The sequence below is a fragment of the Onychostoma macrolepis genome, chromosome 10 (assembly GCF_012432095.1).
Source record: "Onychostoma macrolepis isolate SWU-2019 chromosome 10, ASM1243209v1, whole genome shotgun sequence".
In the NCBI taxonomy this organism is placed as follows: domain Eukaryota; kingdom Metazoa; phylum Chordata; class Actinopteri; order Cypriniformes; family Cyprinidae; genus Onychostoma; species Onychostoma macrolepis.
The window spans coordinates 15,315,033-15,337,416 of record NC_081164.1 but is presented as its reverse complement, the minus strand read 5'-3'; the positions used below and the strand labels follow the sequence as shown (position 1 = coordinate 15,337,416).

General features: G+C 37.2%; 2 protein-coding genes across 4 annotated transcripts in view; one reads left to right on the top strand and one right to left on the bottom strand.

The window, feature by feature from the left end:
* Positions 1–4,260: 4,260 nt before the first annotated feature.
* Positions 4,261–14,160, bottom strand: LOC131548458 (5-hydroxytryptamine receptor 7). The gene is made up of 2 exons (XM_058789729.1): positions 13,333–14,160; positions 4,261–6,710 (listed from the first exon to the last, which is right to left on the bottom strand). The coding sequence occupies exons 1-2, from the start codon at positions 13,797–13,799 to the stop codon at positions 5,960–5,962; spliced, it is 1,218 nt and encodes a 405-aa protein (XP_058645712.1). The 5' UTR covers positions 13,800–14,160; the 3' UTR covers positions 4,261–5,959.
* A 1,907-nt stretch (positions 14,161–16,067) lies between these two features.
* The window catches only part of ppp3ccb (protein phosphatase 3, catalytic subunit, gamma isozyme, b), a 31,086-nt gene continuing 24,769 nt past the window's right edge, over positions 16,068–22,384 (top strand). Inside the window, exons 1-2 of one of the 3 annotated variants that reach the window (XM_058789727.1) lie at positions 16,068–16,563; positions 21,983–22,177. In XM_058789727.1, the coding sequence (XP_058645710.1) occupies positions 16,512–16,563; positions 21,983–22,177 (247 nt within the window). In that variant the 5' untranslated portion in view covers positions 16,068–16,511. Of the gene's footprint in view, positions 16,564–21,979; positions 22,178–22,384 lie in introns of all 3 variants that reach the window. The other 2 variants (XM_058789728.1, XM_058789726.1) reach the window with 2 other exon arrangements.

The window sequence follows — 22,384 nt, the reverse complement described above, 5'->3', positions numbered from 1 at the left end:
GATCCTTCAGAAATCATTCTAATATGCTGATTTACTGCTCAAGAAACATTTCTAATTATTATCGATGTTATAAACAGTTGTGCTGCCGTGATACATTTTTTTTTTTACGGATTCTTTAATGTATATAAAAGTTCAAAAGAACAGCATTTATTTGAAATAGAAATATTTTGTAACATTATAAATGTCTTATACTGTCATTTTTGATAAATTCAATGCATCCTTGCTGAATAAAAGTATTAATTTCTTTAAAAAAAAAAAAAAACTTTTAAACAGTAGTGTACATTTACACAGTACATTGTTCTTCATTTTTTAAGATTTATTTTTAACATGTATTATATTTTATATTATAATCATGTACATTTTTTATAATCTTGTCAATTTTTTGTTCATTTTATTATTTTTTAAAATATGTATTATTTGATGTTTATTTTATTATTTAGTTTTACTGTTTTTATAATTTTACACTCTTAATTTTATATTTACATGGTTTTTCAATGCATATGATAAAGTAACTTAGAATATTATAATAATTTACCAATCAACTGGCCTTTAATGTTTTAGCATTGTTCAAATAATGACCGTTTTAGTGATAGAAGAGGGAACTTTCAGTGTCCAAAGTATTCACCAATTTTAATCAACAAATGAGGACATTTTTTTATTTTTTAAAAAACCTTATTAACCTCATTTAAAGAATAGCAGACACTGCAACTTAAAAAAAATTTTCACTGAACACAAGGTGTCAGCAGTGTTTAATTCTATGACAGGCCCACAACCGCGAGAAATGTCTGTTCTGAGACTATCTTTCACATTAAATACTTACAGAAATAGTTTTTGAACATATATAGGAATGCATTTTTTTTTTTAAATGCCTGAAGTACCATAATAGAGCAAAAAAATAAAATAAAAATAAAATTATGCATTAAAGTTAAAGATGTCTAAATGTTGAATTTTAGCAGACTTTTCGAAGTTTGCTATATGGGTACCCTCAGGAATCGAGCTGTCTATTATAATGTGGAGCTGAGCTGGATTTGCAGGAGCACTGCTGCGGATCTCAATTGTGTGATTAGAGAGGCAAACCTCAGGTGGCCCATCAGGTCATTAGACTTTGCTGCCATGCCTTTCGCTTTCTGGAGGTCTAAATGGGCTTCTGGCTGTTTTACTCCCACAATAGAATAACTGGAGACAGGTCACATGACCACCTATGAGTCAGATCAAGACAAAGGATCGCTGTAGGGAAGCCAAGTGCTCTGAAAAAACAACACCTTCTGTACAGCCGGATCCGAGGCAGCCAGGTTCGGCAGCGAGTTCGTTTTACCCAGTGCTCCATTGTGCTTATCTTTAACATGGCTTAGAAATGCAGGGAGCATTTCATGTCTTCGCAGCACGTTAATGAGTGTGGGTTTTGGAAATTAATGACAATTAATGAAACTTTGGCTGTATGGGTTCAGACACACGTCATCCTTGGCAATGCAAAGATATGAGAAGTAAAGCCTGATATTTTCCATAAAGCAGCATTAATTCCAACTGTACTTTGAAGTTTTGGCCCTTTGACTTTGATCTCATTTCAGTTAGTGCATGGCTTGAATTAAATGTGTAATTCACTTAATGTTCATTTGATTGCGACCACGTCACTCATTATGATGTAGCATGTTAAAATCAATTAAAAGAAACATTTACTAAATTAATATACATTAATATAATATAATGTCATAAACGTGCCTCTTACATCCTGGGGATTTTAAATTAAATTAAATTTAATAATTAAATTAAATTAAATTAGCCTACAATAGACAAATAGACACAAAAGTAAATTTAACTTAAATTCAAATGAAATTTAAAATAAATAAATAAAATGTTAAATTCAATTAAATTACATTACATTGTATTAGCCTACAGTTGTCTAGTAGACACAAAAATGAATGAAAACATCATTTAAATTAAAATAAAATAAAATGCACATATAATTAATTAATATAATGTGTCATAAACATATCGTATACTACATTCTGTGAATTTGAAATTAAATTACATTAAATTAGCCTACAGACATCAAGTAGACCCAAAAATGTAAATTTAATTTAAAATTAAATTAAATTATTAAAATTAAATTCAAATAAATTAGCCCAGTAGTGAAGTATACTCAAAAATGTAAATTCATTTTTATTTAATTTAAATACAGTTTTAGAATACACATTAGAATAAATGTAAAATATAAAATATATTATATCAGGGGTAGCGAACTCCGGTCCTGGAGAGCCGCAGCCCTGCAGAGTTCAGCTCCAACCATAATTAAAAACTCACCTCTGCATGTAACTTTCTAGTAACCCTTCAGACCTTGATTAGCTTGTTCAGGTGTGTTTGATTAGGGTTGAAGCAAAACTCTGCAGGGCTGAGACTCTCCAGGACCGACATTTGCCACCCCTGTCTGCTCATTATTAGGTGTGAATATATAAGCATGGCTTTGTTTGGTGTTTTACACTTAAATTCATTCTGCTCACGTTTCACTTATGTGTTGAAAGACTTTGAAATATCATCATCATCTAATATCATCTCATTTTTTATTTCCTGTGATGCAGAACTTGATGATGGTGCAAAAACAGGCAGCCTTATATCATATCTGATAACTTCAGCTGGTCGACTTGCTAGCTTGTGAATGTTGCGAAACATTAATGCACCAAAACCCCGTGAATCTCCCTATGCTATATTAAGGTTAATTGAAGTTCAAGGTGTCTTTATCCCCCAGAAGAGGGCTAAGGAGGAAATGCAGATGGTAGAAGCTGTCACTTCAATGGAGCAGTGTTGTGGGATGGAGAAACCAGGGCAGATGGAAAACCCTGAAGTGAGAGGCTTTAATTCAAAACTTACATTTCAGTGCACAAGTGGAAGTGTGCAGAAGCCCTTGAGCAGCACTCAAAAAAGTTATGTGATGATTCTGAGCAGCTCGCTTGCACTATTTTCTTAGCGCTAAATGATGCATGTTGAAGCTTCATCACAACTCTAGATGTTTGTGTGGTTTGGTTCATGAGAGCCTCTGTGACGCAGCTGTGATATTTCATGCTCTGCACCAAAGGGAAAACATTTTTTTTTTTTTCTCTCTCTCTACACTTATTAGAATTTATCATTTAGCATGTCCAATTTTCATCTGAATAATAGGAGGTAGAGCTATCTAATATGGGGTCAGAATCAGTTTGATTCATAAGCTCTTGAAACAATTCACTTTTATTTGATTCCGATGAAATAGTATCTTTTTGCTAATGCTAATGCTAATGCAGAGCAGTGTTCCGGATAGACTGATAAGAGAAAACTGTAGATCTAGAATCGAGCTGATTAACTAAAAAAATGGATCTTAAGAGTCACTTGTTTCAGAAATCGGGCAATGATTCATTGAAAAGAACCGGATCATAAGAGCCTTTTGTTTGTGGAATCGGCTAGTCGCGTTGTATGTTTTGATTCACTTCATAAGAGTCTTTTGTTTTCTTTCTGGAATTGGACTAACGTTACACTGGCCGCGTTGTATGTTCTTAATTCACTAAATAGAACTGGTTCATAAGAGACATTTGTTTCGGGAATCAGACTGCAACTGTCTGGTTGATTGTTATTGATTCACTAAAAAGAACCTGTTCATAAGAGTCATTTGTTTTGGGAATCCGATTACTGTCTCGTTGATTGTTCTTAATTCACTAAATAGAACTGGTTCATAAGAGTCATTTGTTTTGGGAGTAAGGCTACATTTGTCACGGGGTATGGTTTGATTCACTGAAAATATATGGCTCATATGAGTCATCTGTTTCATAACTTCACTTGGGCACGTTGTATGGTGCTGATAACTCAACAGAAAGACATTTGTTGTCGTTAGGTGCAAATCCACTAAAAACCAACCACATTAAATAACCAACACTGAAAAGCAAGTAGCATGTAAGTAATTTGTTAATCATTCAAGTTGCAATATAATTTTTAATTATATTTAGGCTAAATTTGATGTGTATATTTATTTTTAATATTATGTATTTTTTATTTTATATGTATTGCTATTTATTTCTGATATAAAATTATTTTTAATTACTTTATATAAAATCTGTATTTATTTTGCATTTCAGCCGTTTTCACCTTTAGTCAGATTTAAAATGCTGACTTGAGAGGTGAAGTAAACACATTAGTTCTAAATATATTCAAGACCTATACCATGTGGTAAACAAGACACTTGGGCTTCTAAGAGTATGCTAATAAAATACATGTGCAATCGAATATTTATTAGGGTAATGTTTATTAAGAAAACATGAGTATTGAGACCGCTAGATTTGTACACCATCTTCCAAAACAAACACTGAGTGCACAGCATGTGCAAGCAGAATACTGATACAAGCTCGCTGACAATATGTTGACTATGAGGTTCAAATTCTAAACTGAATATTCAGCACATCTTGCCACAATATATGTATATACTTTATACAAAGTTCTTGAAACCCTTTGTCAATCAACGTCTTTCGCAGTTCAGATTACATTACAGCAAACCCACTAAAACACAGACAACAACATATTTGTACATTGTAAAAGTGTAGATCTAGGACAAAAGACAATAAGGCAGTGTGAAACAGGCCTAATATCTACTCATTTAATTTCTAAATTAAATGTCAACAATTTTAAAGGGTTGATAAAGCAATACACATTCATGCAGATTTACATAGTACCTGAAGCAAGCCATCAAATGTTTGATGTAGCAATCACTGAAACTCTGAAATTACTACCCTCGCCGCCTTGTTTTAATTGTTTAATTAATTAATTATATTTATTTACATTTTTGTCTATTTATTTCATAGCTGTATTGTTAAAATGAAAGGCCATATTATCTTGTCACTCATATCAAGATTTTATCATCTCATGTAAAAATTCAAGGCTTTACACAAGCACAACAGATTTATCCAACTGTGCATTAAGGCCCTTTTACTCTCCCTATGACTCGCATTATGCTTTGACCTCCACATGAAAATCATTGCTGATAGTGTCACAGAAGGTTGATTGGATAAACTTGCTATGTAGCATGAAAGCTGGAAATGTACAGAGTGGACAGTGAAAAGTACATTGTACGAAATAGGAAAAGATTAGTTGAATGTGGATTCAAGAAACTTTCAACCCAGGCTCACTGAAAAAAAATGTCCCTGAGGTGACATTTTTGCAAAGTGATTGTACACTGGTCCTTGCGAGTTTCGTAACACTTTCAAAGTGATGAAATGTTCAAAAATGAACAAAAATCTTAATGTTCTATCACTTTTGAAAATATTGTGCCACCTAAAATCATTCTTAAAGTGGATTATAGGTCAATTTTCGCATCATCCAGCACTCTTTTCAATTCCCAGGTTGTTGTACAGTAAGGGTCAAGCAGTGAACCTTAGCTATTTTGATAAAAGCAAATGTGAAATAAAAACTGGCATGGTTATGAAGTATCTCACTTCTTTTATCATGATTTGAGTTTCACTGGACTCACACCCAAGTGCTCTGAATCGCAATTGCATTGCTCAGTGTACTAGGTGGGCTACCAAGCAAGTTTACTATGCCAGAACAGCCATAGAGCTGCTTCTGTGAGACAAACATCAAAATATATATGAGTATATAATTGTTACAAGGTTGTATTATAGTATTGTGCAAGGAACCTAGTGAAAATAAGTCTTTAGTAGCCAATGATCTGCCCTATAATCATAATTTGTGTGAAAAGGAATAAAAGTTATTGATATTCTCTTCAGTGAATTGCACGTATAGAAACATTTTTGGAGTTTTGCAAGTGGGTAGAGGGACAATTTTCCACTGAGCCTAGGTTGGAAACTTTACAATCTTAGAATGTTTCTGTGAATCAGAATTATTGTTGTCCCCAGTGAATTCTCTCCAAATTGTGCTACTTAACTTGTAGAAGAGTCAAGAAGATATATATTTGCACCATCCCATCATATAAACAGATTGTGAGAAGTCAGAGCTTTAGGGCCTCATGCACTCCCTTAGCCGAGAGTCGGCGATTAATGTTTCGATATCTGCAGCGTAGCAGGTCTTTATAAGTTGAACGTAGGTCTCGGTTGAAGAAGGCATAGATGAAAGGGTTCATGAGCGAGTTGGTATAGCCCAGCCACAGTAGTACCCGTTCCAGCCAGACAGGGGCGCAATTGCAGAGCAGGCCGCAGATGAACGGCCGCGCTGTGGTGAAGAGGAAAAACGGCAACCAGCAGAACGAAAACACTCCCATGATCACCCCAAGGGTAGTGGCTGCCTTCTGTTCGCGCCTGAAAATCGAGGCACTCCGCCGTTCGCGGTTCAAAAGGCAGGACAGGGTGGAAAACTCTTCGGTAGCTGCGCCGATCTTCATCCCATGCATGCAGAGCCCCTCTACGGTGGCCAACGCTGGATCGGGACAGGCCTTCTGAATTGGGGGAAGTGCAGTGAAGTGGTGTTTGGCCCCACTTTTGCGGGCAGCTTTGAAAATCTTGTAATACATAAAAAGCATGACCACCATTGGGATGTAGAAGGCCACAGCGGTTGAGTAGAGGGTGTAGCCCACATCCTGGCTGATCAGACACACTCCCGCAGTGTTGATGTTCTGAGCCCAGCCGCAGAACGGCGGCAGAGTGATGGATGCCGATACCAACCAGACACCGACTATCATCTTGGCCATCAGCTGTCCATTCTGTCTCGCTGGATAGGTCAAAGGCCGAGTTATTCCAAGGTATCTGCGGAAACAGAGGATAACAAGGTTAATGAGGTAACTTCAAATTACGTGTTTTAGCAGAGAACTGCATTCCTCAAAACAACTGAACCCAAAGATCTTGCATCTGCAGTACCCCGCAAAATACCTCAAAAGCACCAGACCCAAGAAATCCCTACTGACCTGAATTTCACCAACAACCTGAGTGGAAAAGACGTCGCGTTAAAAGCTGAATCTCCGGCATGTCAGATTATCCAGCTATTCTAATCTAATTTAGTCCACAAAAGTAGATATTTTTCTGCCCAAAAAGATTTTTGAACAACGCTCCTAAAAAGGTACCAAAAGGGAGTTTTTGCAGTGATGCCATAGAAGAACCATTTTTGGTTCCCCAAAGAACAATTCAGTGAACAGTTCCTAAAACAACCATTTTTACTTTGTGTATCCATGATTTTACTCAACGATTTCTTCTCTTTCGCTTCAGACTTCGATGTGCATTCACAACGCATGTGCTTTCCTCTGCTTGTAAGCAAGCCGCAGCGCATCCGGGTTCTACGTCAGAACGCAGCTCCTGCGTCAGCAGCATCACACACATGCGTTGTGGTACTCTCGTGAACGCGCATCGGCGACCGACCCGGAAGAGAAGAAATCATTGAATAAAGTCGTTATTTTTGTTTTCTTTGCGCACAAGAAGTATTCTTGTAGCTTCATGACAAAAATGGTTGAACCACTGATATCACATGGACTATTTTAACAATGTCCTTGCTACCTTTCTGGGCCTTGACCGTGGTAGTCCCCTTGCAGTCTATGCAGGGTTAGAAAGCTATCAGATTTCATCAAAAATAACTTAATTTGTGTTCTGAAGATGATCGAAGGTCTTATGATTTTGAATCGACATGAGGGGGAGTAATTAATGACAGAATTTTTATTTTTGGGTGAACTATCCCTTTCATGGAACTATAGATAACTTGCTCAAACTGGCCCTGCATCTGAATATGCCTGTAGTATTTCACTACTAGCTACATAGTGGGCGAAAAACAGTAGCTTGTCTGAATTAACAGCATGAAAATGTAAACGAAAAGTACCCGGATGATCTTCTGCAGAGATTCTCGAGAATTGTTAAATTTCATTCATACTACACACATTCATACTATACATATATGGAACAGGGCTTCTCAACTCTGTCCTTTTGATGTCAACTTTCTGTTTAGCTGCAGAAACCCTTCTCAAAGAGTATGCAATTTCGGAAGCTCCATTGGATTCATTTACATATTATAACCATACGATTGGTTGGTATTTGATACACTCACAGTCAGTTGTTAATTTTTTATGAACTCTCTCAATGCCAGCTGTAAAAAAGCAAAATTTCTTGGTGCAAATTAAACTTGCACTGAGATGTTCAATGTGATGGCTTTGTCAAAAAGTTTTAGACAACATTAGTGTATTCACTCTGGATGGCTTCAAAAAAACTCTCATAATGTTCCCCATTATGAATATGTAATGTTTGGCTTAGCAATCTTTCTTACTGCATCTTTCTCATCTCTTTCTTGAGAAGTAATATAGTTGGGCGCGGAAGATTGAATATAGCTTCTGTTACAAATGATCTAATCTCATTGTCAAGACAGAAATGCACCTCTACACTGTACATTCTGTAATTAGTGCTGTGGCTTGCTGGTTATTGCAATCCAACACATTGAGCCTTGGTGCTCATGTGGATGACATGAGTTTGAATCTGTGAAATTGAAAGAAAAAAAAATCACACTCTCTAAAGCTTTCACATATCACTGCATTCATCAAATGCAGTGAACATTTCAAAAGACTTCAGCGTAACTAAAGGTTCTATGGGTCTAAATTTTGAATGTAACATATGGTACATTGGCTTTTCTTTACCTACTAAAGCAGAAAGTCTCTATTCCCCTGCCCACCTCTAAAAATAAAAAGCTTTCATTTCACGCATGAGAATCCCTCTGATCAAGGAACGGCTTAGAGACACACTTATTGGATCGGACACTTAAGGTAGTTAAAACCTTTCATACACCTACACAGAAACGCTGGACCATGAAACCATTTCACATTAGTTTCTAAAATGCTCTCTTTACCTTTTTTTTCCCCATCTGACAATTAAAATACAATATGTTTTAGATATAGCCTATTTAACGAATTGAATTATATATTGGTAATTTTATTTATTTATTATTATTTGCTTTTAAAAGAGGTTTGTTCAAATAACCCTACATATGCCCAACAGTATTGGTGATGTTAGCAAGGCACCACTGATGATTTGCTGAAAGCCTCATTATAATACACTGATATCATATCAGCTGGGTGGACATCTTTTGATGTTGAGTACTACACTTCTGTTTGCTCTTTGTGACCCCCTTCATACCGGATGAAACACAGAACACTTGCACAAGCCTCTCAGAAATAGGAAATAATAACTGGATTAAAACAGTACTCAGTTTATAAGTCCTATTGGAGATGAACAATGTAGTCTGGGGCACTTCTCAAGATTAGGTATAGCTGCTGACTGTGGAAGATCAATCAAATGAGCGGAACTTACTGAGACGCTTAATGAGTCAGAAATGATTCGAGCACCATAAGCAGTGGAAAGCAAAACATTTAAGGGACTGCATGGACACTGGTAGTTCTAAAATGTTTGAATGAAGGCATGTTTTGCGTTCCATTATTCGGTCTATAGAGATGGTGCATAAATCAACCGAAACCGAAGTTTAACGAGCTTTCATTCAGTCAGACTGATGAATGGATGTGTTTTAATTGGAGTGTGATCAGCAAGCAGTTTTGCCAGTGTGTGAGTATAGTATTTTAGTATTTCTGTTGCAGTGAGATGCCGACGTAGGGTATTTTAAGGCATTATAAGTAGGCTCTGACTGTTCCAAAACTTAATTTTTCTGCCTTTTAAGACAAGTTCCAAAAGCAGGCAAAATTATAAGTAGAATCAAAGGTGTCCATCCCAGAGAAGGCAATTCCAGAAAGCAGACAAAGTGTTTAAATATATTTAATTTAGTACTGAAAAATATATTAAAATTCAGTGTACTTAAGAGGATTTTTTTCAATAGTGTTATTTTTTTTAGCATTATTTATATACTGTATTATTTATTAATATTTCAAATTAGCTTTTATTTTCATATTTTTAAATTTCAGTTGAATTTAAGTTTAGAATTTGCTGTTTTTTCAAATATTTCTATTAATTTTAATACTACAGTTTCACCATTCATTTCTTTTGAGTTTGTTTTTTCCAGCTTAATTTTAATAAATGAAAAACATGAGCAATACTGTTTTTAATGCTTAATAGTATTGTGCTCTTAGCTTAGCAACATGCTAACATCAAACATTGAAATCAATTGCAAGTCAATTCTTTTGAGTATATTTGTATGCCATTTGTAGCAATCCAAATGAGATTCCATGACAATTAGGGTGCTCCCTTAGAAAGCAGCTCCCATGTTGGCGACTCAGTTTTGTTGTAATTCAGTTATTGCCACAGAAATATTGAAATACAGCAATAGCCACAGGTTCGTGTGAAGCTGGCACAAACTGAGAGTTTCTGTGGCATGATGGTCTGATAAAAGCAAAAAACAGAACAAAACAAAGTTGAAGGTCTTAATATGAGAGGTTTGTTATGGGTGGTAAGGTGTCAATTACATCCGTAATATTAAATTTGCATCTCAGCGTTCAATTATGTGTAATGAAAGGCCTCTTGAACTATCAAATATATCAAAGCTAATTAATTTAAGAGAACTGCAGTAGTTGGAAACAAAGTAAATGAGACCTCATTAGAGAATTGTACTTTCAGTATAATCTACTGAATTCCAAACCTTTTTGTGTGTTTTATTAAGAGGTCTTATCTGTTCATAATGATAAATGATACTAATTTACCTCTCATCTGGGATGTGTTGTATTTTTCCCTTTCACATTTACGAATGGAGGGGGAAGGGGGCAAAATACAAAAAACATGAAGTTGTAAATAAAACTCTGAAATTCACTTGCAATTTCTGAGTGAAAATTGTTTCAAATCCTATACCAATCTTTTTTCAATGCAGTCATACCTTCTTGAAGAACATAAAATCATATATATGCCGTATAATCCCGTACCTATCTATTTTACTCAATTCATACACTGTAAAAAGCGATAAGTTGACTTAAGTTAAAAAAATTGAGGAAACCCGTTGCCTTAAAAATTTTAAGTAAATGATAATTAATAAAAATAAGTTAAGTGAATTAAGTTCACTTAACATTTTTTTTTTAATTATTATTTTTTTACTTAATTTAAACGCAACGGGTTTCCTCAATTTTTTTAAGTTAAGTCAACTTATCACTTTTTACAGTGTATGAATTGATTGAAGGTTGTTGGAGAGCTCTTTTATTGAAAAGAAAAGCCTTAGTGCAAAATGAAAAAGCTCCAGCAGCAGACCTTGGTTGGTTAGTATTTTGTCATTATCTTCTAAATGAAAACCTAAAGTTGCCTTTAATTATGACTTCAAAGTTGTAGAGAGAACTTTTTACAAAGCTGCAAATCTCTTTAAAAGAGAATATTTCTTCAGTCAACTATAATCCGTGAAATATTTATCTTCAGCACTTGAAAGATGTACTATTCACGGTACTTTAAACTTTAAAGGTTAGTGAAATAGTCTTCATCTTTAGGGCTGTGAGTCAAAGCCTAAAACTGTTTTGTAGACTTGCAGTCTTAGTCACTCATGAAACAAAGTGAAAGGATTGTTTTAAAAATAGGCATAATTCTCAGCCCACGACTAGGAAATGTTTTCAAAGGTTATTGAATAATACTGTTTAAATCATGACAATTAGGAAGAGTGTTTGCAGAAAAAAGATTATATCCTATAAAAAATAAATAAAAATAAAAAAGAACCATTAGCTGCTCAGCAGAGTATTAAATAATAGATTAATCCTGTAGGAAATATATATATATATATGTATATATGTATATATATGTATGTATGTATATATATGTATGTATGTATATATATGTATGTATGTATGTGTATATATGTATATATATGTATGTATGTATATGTATGTATGTATGTATGTATATATGTATGTATGTATATATATGTATATATATGTATGTATGTGTATATATATATGTATGTATGTATGTGTGTGTATGTGTATATATATATATATATATATATATGTATGTATATATATATGAAATATCCACATTGTGCTGTCCTACAAATGCCAGAAACATTCCTGTAGGTTTAAGGCAGGGGATTCATGTTGTTGTCGAATCAGCGCTCATCACTGAGACTTGTGAAAGCACCTAACTATTTAATCGAATTACCACAGCCAAGCAGCGTGTTTCAGCATGCGGTACTCACCTCCTGGGGTTCCAGCTCAGAACTTTATCAAAGAGCACCATCAAAATTGCATACACACCAGGACGCAGCATCAAAGTCTATTTCAGACAAGCCTCAAATGACATGGAAGCATTTTAAATGTTCAGTTTATTTATTTAGGGTTACTCTAGAGTTTTTGTCTTTCATTTTTATGAAAATGAATCAATTGAATACCTGTACGATTTTCAGTTTTCATTAAAATAATGTGAATAAACATTATGCAATGCTTAACAGACTAGAAGCTCATATACTTTCAATTATAAAGGAAACATTTTGACATTTCAGTAAATAGTTTTAGATGCTATTTTATAAGGTTTGGAGTCAAAAATACAATACAATTATATTTACATTTACATTACATTTAGTCATTTAGCAGATGCTTTTATCCAAAGCGACTTACAAATGAGGACAATGGAAGCAATCAAAATCAACAAAAGAGCAATGATATGCAAGTGCTATAACAAATCTCAGTTTGCTTAACGCAGTACACGTAGCAAGGTTTCTTTGTTTGTTTTTTAATTATATAATAAAAAGAAAACAGATAGAATTGAGCAAGCTAGTGTTAGAGGCCTTTTTTGCTTTTGTTATTTGTATAATAAATAAAAAGAAAACAAATAGATAGAATACAAAAATATTAGAAAAGTTAGTGTTAGTTGTTTTTTTTTTTTTTTTTTAAGAATAGAATTAGAAGAGAGAGAGCTAGAGTAAGAGGGTCAAATAAAGATGCAGAGATGTGTTTTTAGCCGATTCTTGAACATAAAGAAATGACAATTAAAAAGACAATTAAATGCTTCTTTTCTATAGATATGTGTGTTGGAGAAAAATCACAAATATTATTTTGCAATAGCTTTTGGATAAAGGTTAGGGTTAGTTATTTTTATTTTTTTTATTAATTAATTTATTTTTAAATGAATATCAGGTTGGGCAAGTTTTAACAGGTTTTATTGGGGCATGTTGTCACAATTTTTTTCTGTGAGTATTTAGTTTGGTTATTAATACATTTTTCATATTTGTATTGTTTTAGAAGTTTTTATGTAATTTCTATATAGATTTTACATCAAAGTTTTATATATATTTTATACATGATAGATTTTTGTTGCATATTACATAATCAAATTGTGTTGCATATTATTTTCACACTAAATGCTGGTTACAACCATGCATAGCCTATATATATATATAATATATATAGGGATCACTAGCCTAGCCAATAGAATTCCACTTTCTCTAAAACTAACCAAAACCTTTAAAGAATCTTGAACTCTATGAACTTACCTATCCACACTGATCACACACAATGTCATTATTGATGCTGTACAGCACATGACATCCATCCCAATAAAGATGTTGCAGAAAACCTCCCCAAACAGCCAGATGCCTCCTGTCAGGTCAGTCACAATGACAAAGGGCATCACCGCCACAGCCACAGACAGATCAGCGATGGCCAGAGATACTAGCAGATAGTTTGACGGCTGTCTGAGTTTCTTCACGACACACACCGCAATCACAACCAGCGTGTTGCCCATCACAGTGACCGCGGTGATGGTGCTGAGCATCATCCCAATGATCACTTTTTTAGTCAAGTCCAAGTCCAGAGTCTGCTGCTCCCCACACGACTCATTACTTTTGGGCTCCTCTGTGGTTACTACGGTGGGGGAAAACGCAGTTGTCCCATTGGGAAAGGCGATTTCGGTCTTGCTGGAAGCCCAAACCAGTTCAACATCGCCATGCGTCGTGAACATCACTGTATGGATATTTTGAGCGCGAATAAATCTTCCGCGCGCCTGAGGTGTAAAGTCAACGTCATGGTGCCTACGACCTCTCTGAGTCCGGCAACAACCAAATACACGAAAAACCCGCTCACGGAGTCAACGAAGAGACGTGAAACACACACTGAACTCTCTCTCAGCCTCCTTCCGCTGAGAAAACGCGAGCTATAAGTAGTTTTGAGAGCCGCACTATGAGTGAACCTGCGAGTAACCCTGATAGTCGCTAAAAATAGACTGTTTTAAATTAAAATATGCTTTCAGCCCACGCCACTCAAACAGAATGTATTATTTACAAGTATATGGATATTGAGTTACTTTATGATGATTTCATTAATATAGGCTAGAAGTCATAACTAAGCAACATTCTAAACGAATGTTCTGGTTCTGGTTTCTGATTGGTCAATACAGCATTCGAATCCGGTTTTAATAGCGTCGATATCACTACACGACTAGTTTTTTTGTTGCATGGCAACTGTCAGGTCAGGGATTTTGTTTTCGAGCGGAATGATTTCGCTTTAGCAACTCTAGCTATTATTTTAAATGGCATCAAAATAATTACAATAATAATAATCAGAATAATAATTCAGGCAGAGTAAATTCTCTAGTTTTAATGCATTCAGTCATGACCAATCCAATTCCAAAAGACTCTGGTAATGAAGCACTCTCACACCTTTCCCATACAAACTATAGCTTCTGCAGTGTGTTGTATATAAAATTCATAATCATCAGTCACTTATGTTCCAGCATGATATCAAATTTGAGAGGGGGTATTCAGATCTATTTTGTAGCCTAAGCAAACATTCATTTCGCTCATATTTTAATGTGCATGCATAAAATCATAGCGCCCTCTCTGTGCAGTAGAATGTCGCCCTCTGCTGATGAATATCGGCTTCAAAAACTTTCCATAGAATAGCCTACACCAAATTAGCTGTATTGAAGATATGCAACCTATCTGTAGATAGTCACCACTTCGTACGCTGCAACCTTTACTCAATTAAACGTATTCTACTGTCAAATTAGCGCTCCGTTTATTATAAATTGATATTTTAAACGTAATCGTATTTAGGCTGTACCCTCTTTATGGCTACTTTGTGTGTTGAATCAACACAATTATTCACGGTTTTGATTCAGATTTATAGCCTAAAGAAAAGAAAACAATAGGTTTGACCTAAAGCCTAAATGAGAATATTTTTCCCATACTCAGGTGATTAAGGGGTTAGTAGCCTAAAATTTCAAGTCTGCATTCACTTATACATGCTGTGGTGTGTAAACAACAACAGCAATAATAATAAAACACCTTTTAAAATCAGTTTTACCATATATCTTTCAAGTCAGCAATGAAAAAATCAGTCGTTTCTCTATTTGACCACTGGGTGACAATGGTGGATTACTCTTTATTAATTCTCTCATATTCATAATTCAAACCTGTTCCTCCTTGTGGGTCTCTATTAATGTGCTGTCTGGATATAAAACAATTTACACGTCAAGATAAACGGATTATCCTAGCGGATAATTGTATAGCGATGCATTTAACTGACTTCATAAAGCGTTAGGCGTGGATTAAAAACTACACTACCCACAAATATATGTGCTGAGCAGATGCCGCCATGTTGTAGGAAATCCGTTTGCACTATGGATTAGAGTTTAATCCGCAAGAAGGGAGTCAGGGCGTCTCAGCGGATCAAAGAAAGAAGAAAGACGAGCCAGTGAGACACAGAATTTGAGCTTTACAATAAACACGAACCAGAATACGCATTTATTATACACAAGCCGCTGTAGTCGTTTGACAAAAACAGACAACATCTCGTGCAGAGCCTTTTTATTGTTGCGCGTCGTTCACTCTCCCTCCGCCACCCCTCCTTCATAAAGATGAAGTCTGAGTCATTTTTGAACTCGGTTCTTTTGAACAGTTCGTTTGAAAGAACCAGTTCAACAACCCATATTTAGTGATTCTTTTACGTCATTACGTATTGCGTCACCTGCGTGGCATATAACATGTTGAGCCATTTGTAGACATATTGCAGATTACTACGATTTTTTTATGGGTTTTAATAAAAAGTTATTAATGTGTCCAGATTGATTTAAGTGCCTTACAATTAAGCCATAAACACATTTCCAGTTATTTTGATTAGGAAATGCTATTAGTACTTTTTTTTTAAAAATCAACTCACTCATCAGTTCTTGGCTGATTGTGAATAGGACACGTCCAAAAGAGACGGTTCTTGGTTCAATGAGTCGTTTGACTGGAGAACCGATTCAGTTCTTTTCGTCAACGAACCGTTCAGACAGGATTTACGAACAGGTTCAAACGATTCCCTAAGAAAGATCCGACTCAAGCGAACGATTCGTTCACGAGTCGGACATCGCTACTCCCTCAGAGAAATTGACAGCAGCTGGGTCGCCTGTGTGAGCAAACCCGAAGGACAGACACGGCAGAAAATAAAACTCTGCCGTTACAGTGGGCTCCCCCTTCCCCTTTCCCCCACGGTTTGAGCGTACATATCAACAAAGCGAACCCGACGAACGCTCTTTCTCCGTTTCCCCGCTCTAACAGCGGAGCGGTCAGGACTTTTTTTCCTCGCGAACTGAAACGTCAGTAGCTTAGCCGAGCTAGCGGGCTAACGCGACTAGCTGGGTTCAGCTAAAAGGAGGAATTACAATTATTACACCGAGAGACACTGAAGGATGTCGGGGAAGGAGCAGAATAAACAATCCACCACCGAACGGCTCGTCAAAGGTACGTTTTCTATGTGAAACGGTACGTTTTTGTTCAGTTCGCCTGGTTGTGTGTTAGCTAACGTTAACCCGCACTGGTAGCTGATGGGTGACATTCAGTTTATGTGTAATATAAATATAAGTAAGTCAAGACATCTGTTGTGTTGACTGAGTTTTGGATTACTTAAGTCTAATGACACATGTTTATGGTTAATTTGACAGGTTGGCTCAGTCTGCATGAGATGAATTGGCAAGAATTAAATGAGATCAATGAAGTTTTAAGCTCCAGTATGCAAACATTACGTAGATGCAAAGCTGTCGTTAGTGAATTAGACCATTGTAGGGATATTAGCGGGAATGCATGATACTCAAAGTGGTCTGAATATGCAAAGCCCCTGGGATTCATGAAACTGAAACTGCCAAAGCTGTGTCAAGTACGAAAAATAAACATTTGATTTTGCATTACAGATGTTTTTCTGCATTATTAATAGGAACATATATTACTATAGGACTGTACATATAATCTTATAATGGGAGACTGAGAATGAGAATATAGCCTATATTTTTATGTAAACTGATTTTGGTAGGCTTAACGGGTATAGGTAGTTAATATACAGAATGGACAATTTTGTAGTTATTTTTAATTTAATATTTTATGATAGAACATGTATGCATTTCTGTGTGTATTATTAATTAAGACATTAACTTTAATCAGATTTTGGTTGGCTTAATACAAGTGTATTTCAGAAATCCCGTAGGTTTACATTCATCGTCATTGCGCAACGATTAATTCACTGTAGTACATTTGCTTTCATCCTTTTTCTTCCTCCTCCTTTAGGGTTTAGGCCACATTAGAGAGAACTGTTTCACTTCAGCTTTACTCTTTTGTCTGAGGTAGAACTAAACTAATTGAAGTTATCCATGTGATCCCAATTAACCTCATGCTTATAATCCTACTTTAGACACACAAAAAAGGATTGACCCTTGGATAGGTGATGCATTTGATTCGTTTAAGCATCAACTCCTTATCAAGGGCTCGTGGGAGTTTTTTATGTCAAAGAGGTGAGACGCAGTAGAGTACTACAACTAATTGGATCATTAGGTCTGTGGCTTCATGGGTATAGAGGCACCCTGGGAACTTTGACTTGTTTTTGATTAAAACTAGTGTGTCCGCTGACATATATAGTGTGTACTTTCCTCTCATTCCCTTATGCGCTGCTGTCAGCTCGCTGTGTTTTGGCTGATCGGGCTCAATTAGACAGTCTCTGTAATGAGCTGATAGCACGGGGCTCTTCAGTAGTCTAGTTCTGCATCCGTAATGACTTGCATCTCCATTCCCAAGTCAGACCATTCAGCGATTAAAATCGCTACAGACAAAAAAACCCTCCTCATTAAAAAGAGCCGACTCTGTTTCTGTCGAGAATCCCTGTTCTTCTTTTTTTGCATGAACAGGAGCATTTCAGCTTCAAATTGGTTCCAGGTTTCACTGAATGCCTCCTTTCAGTTTAAACACTCCAACACCTGGATTTTAAGCCACACGTATGCGTAATCGCAGGCTGTCTGAAAATTTTTTTTTGTGGGGTTTGTTTTGTAAGCCATGATGGACAGACATCTGCATTGAGAAAGGTTTGAACTGGAGAATCATAGTCAGTCAACCTTTATTTATATAGTGCATGATACAACAGAGATTGTTCACAACAGCTTTACAGTATTGAACAAGGAAGTAACCGAGTCAGTGATGATGCCAACTTCATCACATATGGGACAATTATACAAAGAATCAGGACAGCGGAGAGGGAATATTGTCTGATGCAAGTGTTAATTGTAGATTGTTAGCACCTTGAAAGCGCTACTACCCAGTGACCAATCAGTGTCTTGCGCCAGCATTCTTCTATCACGTCTGTGATAATTCTGTCTTAGCATATTTTCTGGCTGATGAGAGATGAATTCAGTCGACTCAAGTGTTAAAAAATGTAAAAAGCCTGTGGAGAGCAAGCCGGCCTGTCGTTTCGTCCATTGTGTTTGGAAGGTAAAATGACTAAAGCTTGTGTTTGAGAGGACTATAAGCTCTGCGAGAATGAACTCCAGCATGATTGAAGTGCTGAGTGGGAGTTGAGGTTCTCGCCAAGGCCGCGTCTTGATGAGTCCTCCCACAGTTAAAGCACGGAGCGTGGGGAATCAAGGATCGCAGCAGCACTTTTCTACTCCGCACTCATCAGTTGAGCCATGCTTGGAACAATGTAATGGAGGCGGAGGAAAGATGAGGTTAAGTGCCTTTAAAAGCTTTGATTAGTTGCTAGACGTTTCCACGCAACTCTTTTCTCACTTTCCCCTGCTGAGAATGGCGGACAACACGGTGGTTGTTGTGTTGTGCATTTAAACATGGGTCAACAGTCAGCTGAAAGCTTGAAAGGTTAGCATGAAAGAGCAACTCAAGCTGTGTTGCTGTCTGGCATTTTTTTTTTTTTTTTTTTTTGGGAGTAACATCAACACCCTGCCCACCCTGAAATCATATCACCATCTCATGCACGTCATCTGGAAATAAGCGAGTTATGCAGCTGATGCTATAAAGTTTTGGACCCCTGTCAGGCTGATGGTGAATTTGATGTTTTGACCTTTTGGCTTATTTACAGATAGAAACTAGAGCTGTCAGGGTCAGCGTCACCCTGCTTGTGTAATTATTCTGTCCTCATGCATGATTAACGGACCTCAGGCCCCGTCTCTCACCCTTTCACCGCGGCTTTTCTCTCTAGGATCGCTCATACCGCCCAAGATAGCTCTCGACATCCTTACTGAGAAGCTCAAAGTCCATATGTTTTCTTACCTAGTGTGTTCTCTAATATCAGCCCCCCCAAAAACAACAAAAAACAGTTAGTGCGATAAAACCACAGATCAGGCCGAACACAGGAAGTTACGCCTTTTCTAGCTTCCTTATTAATATACATGCGGTCTGGTCCAGAAGTCTCTTAAAGGGATAGACTACCCAAAAATTCTGTCATTTACTGCAGAAAAAAAAAAGATATTTTGAAAAATATTTCAACTGTTTTGTCCATACAATACAAGTCAGTGGGGTCCAAACCAACCACATCAGACCCCATTGACTCTCATTGAATGGTCAAGCAAACTTGGAGAGATTTTTCAAAATGTTCCTTTGAGTTTCCATAGTAGGAAAGGTTTAGAATCGTATACAGGTTATCCTTGTAAGATTACAAAAACCAACAAATGTATATTTGAGGGCATTCAATGGTTGGACAGCTATGCAGTGAGCAAGTGCAAAAGCACTGGGTGTCTTTTTAGTCTCGAAAACTGACCTACTTTTAACTGGGCCTTCGTTGGGTTGGGTTTTGATATCATCAAGGGCCACAAGTGTAGGACTGTCGCCTCACTGCTGGGTAAATACATATTTTTGGTACTTTGATAGTAAAATCCCCCTCCTGCCTTGAGGGCTTCATTTTCACATGCAAATGAGCCACACTGAGAGCTTACACATTTTCGCTGCCATCGCCACAGAAGGGTGAACTCAACCCTCCAGCCAGATAATAGCCCTGTTACAGCTTTAGTTAAAACAGGCAAATGAGCAGGTGTTCTTCCTTTATTTTGTCAGGCATGAAAGATTCGTAGTTTTTCTCTTCCTCATACTGGCATGCAACAAGAACAACACCTTCTGATGGTTTCTGCCTGAACGGAATCCAAAATCATCCAAAATCGGTTGGTTTTTATAAACCCAAACCGGTTCTTTGCTCTTAATTCCACCATTGGAGTCCCTGGAAGGTTCCTAGTCATCTCAACTCGAAGCTTTATTGTGGTCTATCATGCCTGTGGTCCCAGCACTGAAAGCCATGGCCATCGGCCAGACCCACATTCTTCTGGAGAGCGAGCTTTGCCAACCTGGCCTGTGACCCTGGCGGAGAGGATTCCATACCAATGCCAACAGCTGGCCTTCTACCCCACCCCAACTTCAGGACGTGACTTCCCAGCTCCTCTTAAACTGGTTTAAATGTTGTGGAATTCCTGCAACTGAAAATAGCTCGAGGCTCCGGGGGTTGCAGAGCGGTTCTAGCAGGCACTTGTTTGCATGCTGCCCGCCTCAGCGCTCACCCATGCACATGGTCTCTGAATGTAAAATCCCAGCCCCCAGGTTGTTGAGGGTTTATTTAAGCTGTCTTCTCCATGACAGCTAGGGCTTCGTGTCTTCTTAACAAGACCTATTGGTTGGGGGAAGGGACGGGACCAGCTGTGGCCATGCGTGTTCTGATAACCCACATAGCTTTGTGGGAGAGTCCCAAATCCTGACCAATAACGGTAACCCTTATTACCATGTATATGTTTCATTTTTAGCTTCTGGCAATCAGCTTGGCATTGCATTTTTCAGGCAACCTCGTAACTGCGAACTGTATGTTTTCAGTTGTCATCGTGAATTGAGTAATAATGTGTCGTCTTGCAACCATGAGGTTTCAGACATTTAATTTGAATTGTATTCTGGCAAAGACGTTAAAGTAAACTGACTGATGTCATTTGTCAATTCACTCACGCAGTCACATGTCAAGAAAAGTTTATGAACTGATCCGATTGTGAAAACGGTGATGTCACAGTGTACTGAGGTTGCGTCATTTTTAAGATTTGGGGTGTTCAAAATCTGTAATGCTTAATATTAAAGATCAGCATACTAAAATAAGCAATAAAAAAGATACTTGTCATGTTGACCTACAAAAAATTGGCTAAAAAGAGACTTGGGAGTGGGCTCTTTTTAGCAAGCGTTTAGCAAGTGTTCAGAACACCTTAGCAACTGTATAACACCCTAGTATCATTGCAGAGAGTTTTGCACAGGCAAGCACTAGGAATGTTCAAAACTGCACATTTTTCCAACAGCTTGTCTTAAAATCTTGAATAATTCGGCGGGTTTTAGGTTCTGAAATGTAAAAATCCAGTTTGACAGACAAGCTTTGAGTTACTTGTGATGGAAGCCTGAGAGTGGCATGTTAAGAAACTCTTGGGCTGAGATATTTTTATTCAGTGTAACACCATAACAAATTTTTCTGATTTTGGTTCTGCACTTTTATCACACACCATCTGGCTTTGAAATTGTGGAGAAGCTGCGTTTCCTTAACTTGGAGACTCCTCGGTCAACAGATGCTGTGATAGACTCTGAGACTTCACCACACTGTTATCGACTGCACGGTCGTGACAGTAAACATGCTGCTTTAAATTTAGACATTTGTTGTGACTCTCTATTGGGTAGTTCCAAATCAATATGGGATCTGAATTGCTCTGGCACAAAGCTGTAATCCATTTTGTACAGTCAAAATGGCTAAAAACGTGTATAATGTCTTTTTGTATGTACATTATTATTTCTCTAATGGATGAAATGTTTGCCAGCAGGGTTTCCCTGTGACTAGCAAGATGAAAAAAAGTGAGTCTTTCTTTTCTCTTTCCCACAGCAGTGCCGTACCCTCCCACGACGCGGCTCACTTTGAAAGAGCTATACGAGGATGGCAAGCCCAAGGTGGAGCTTTTGAAGAGCCACCTGGTGAAAGAGGGCCGCCTGGAGGAAGACGCGGCCCTACGTATCATCAATGATGGCGCCAACATCCTCCGCCATGAGAAATGCATGCTGGAAGTGGAGGCCCCCATCACAGGTAGGGTGTTGCACACTTGATGACTCACTGTGCAGCGACGCTACAAACCTGTCGTGATTCACAACCAGCGTCTACATCCAGGATGTGGTTCTCACAGGATCTTTGCTACACCTAATGCCGTATGATCACAGAAAAACACGATGCCCACTCGCCCACAAGCTTTCTCATAAAGTAGAGTTAGTTTACAGCGATATGGTTCCTCTCATG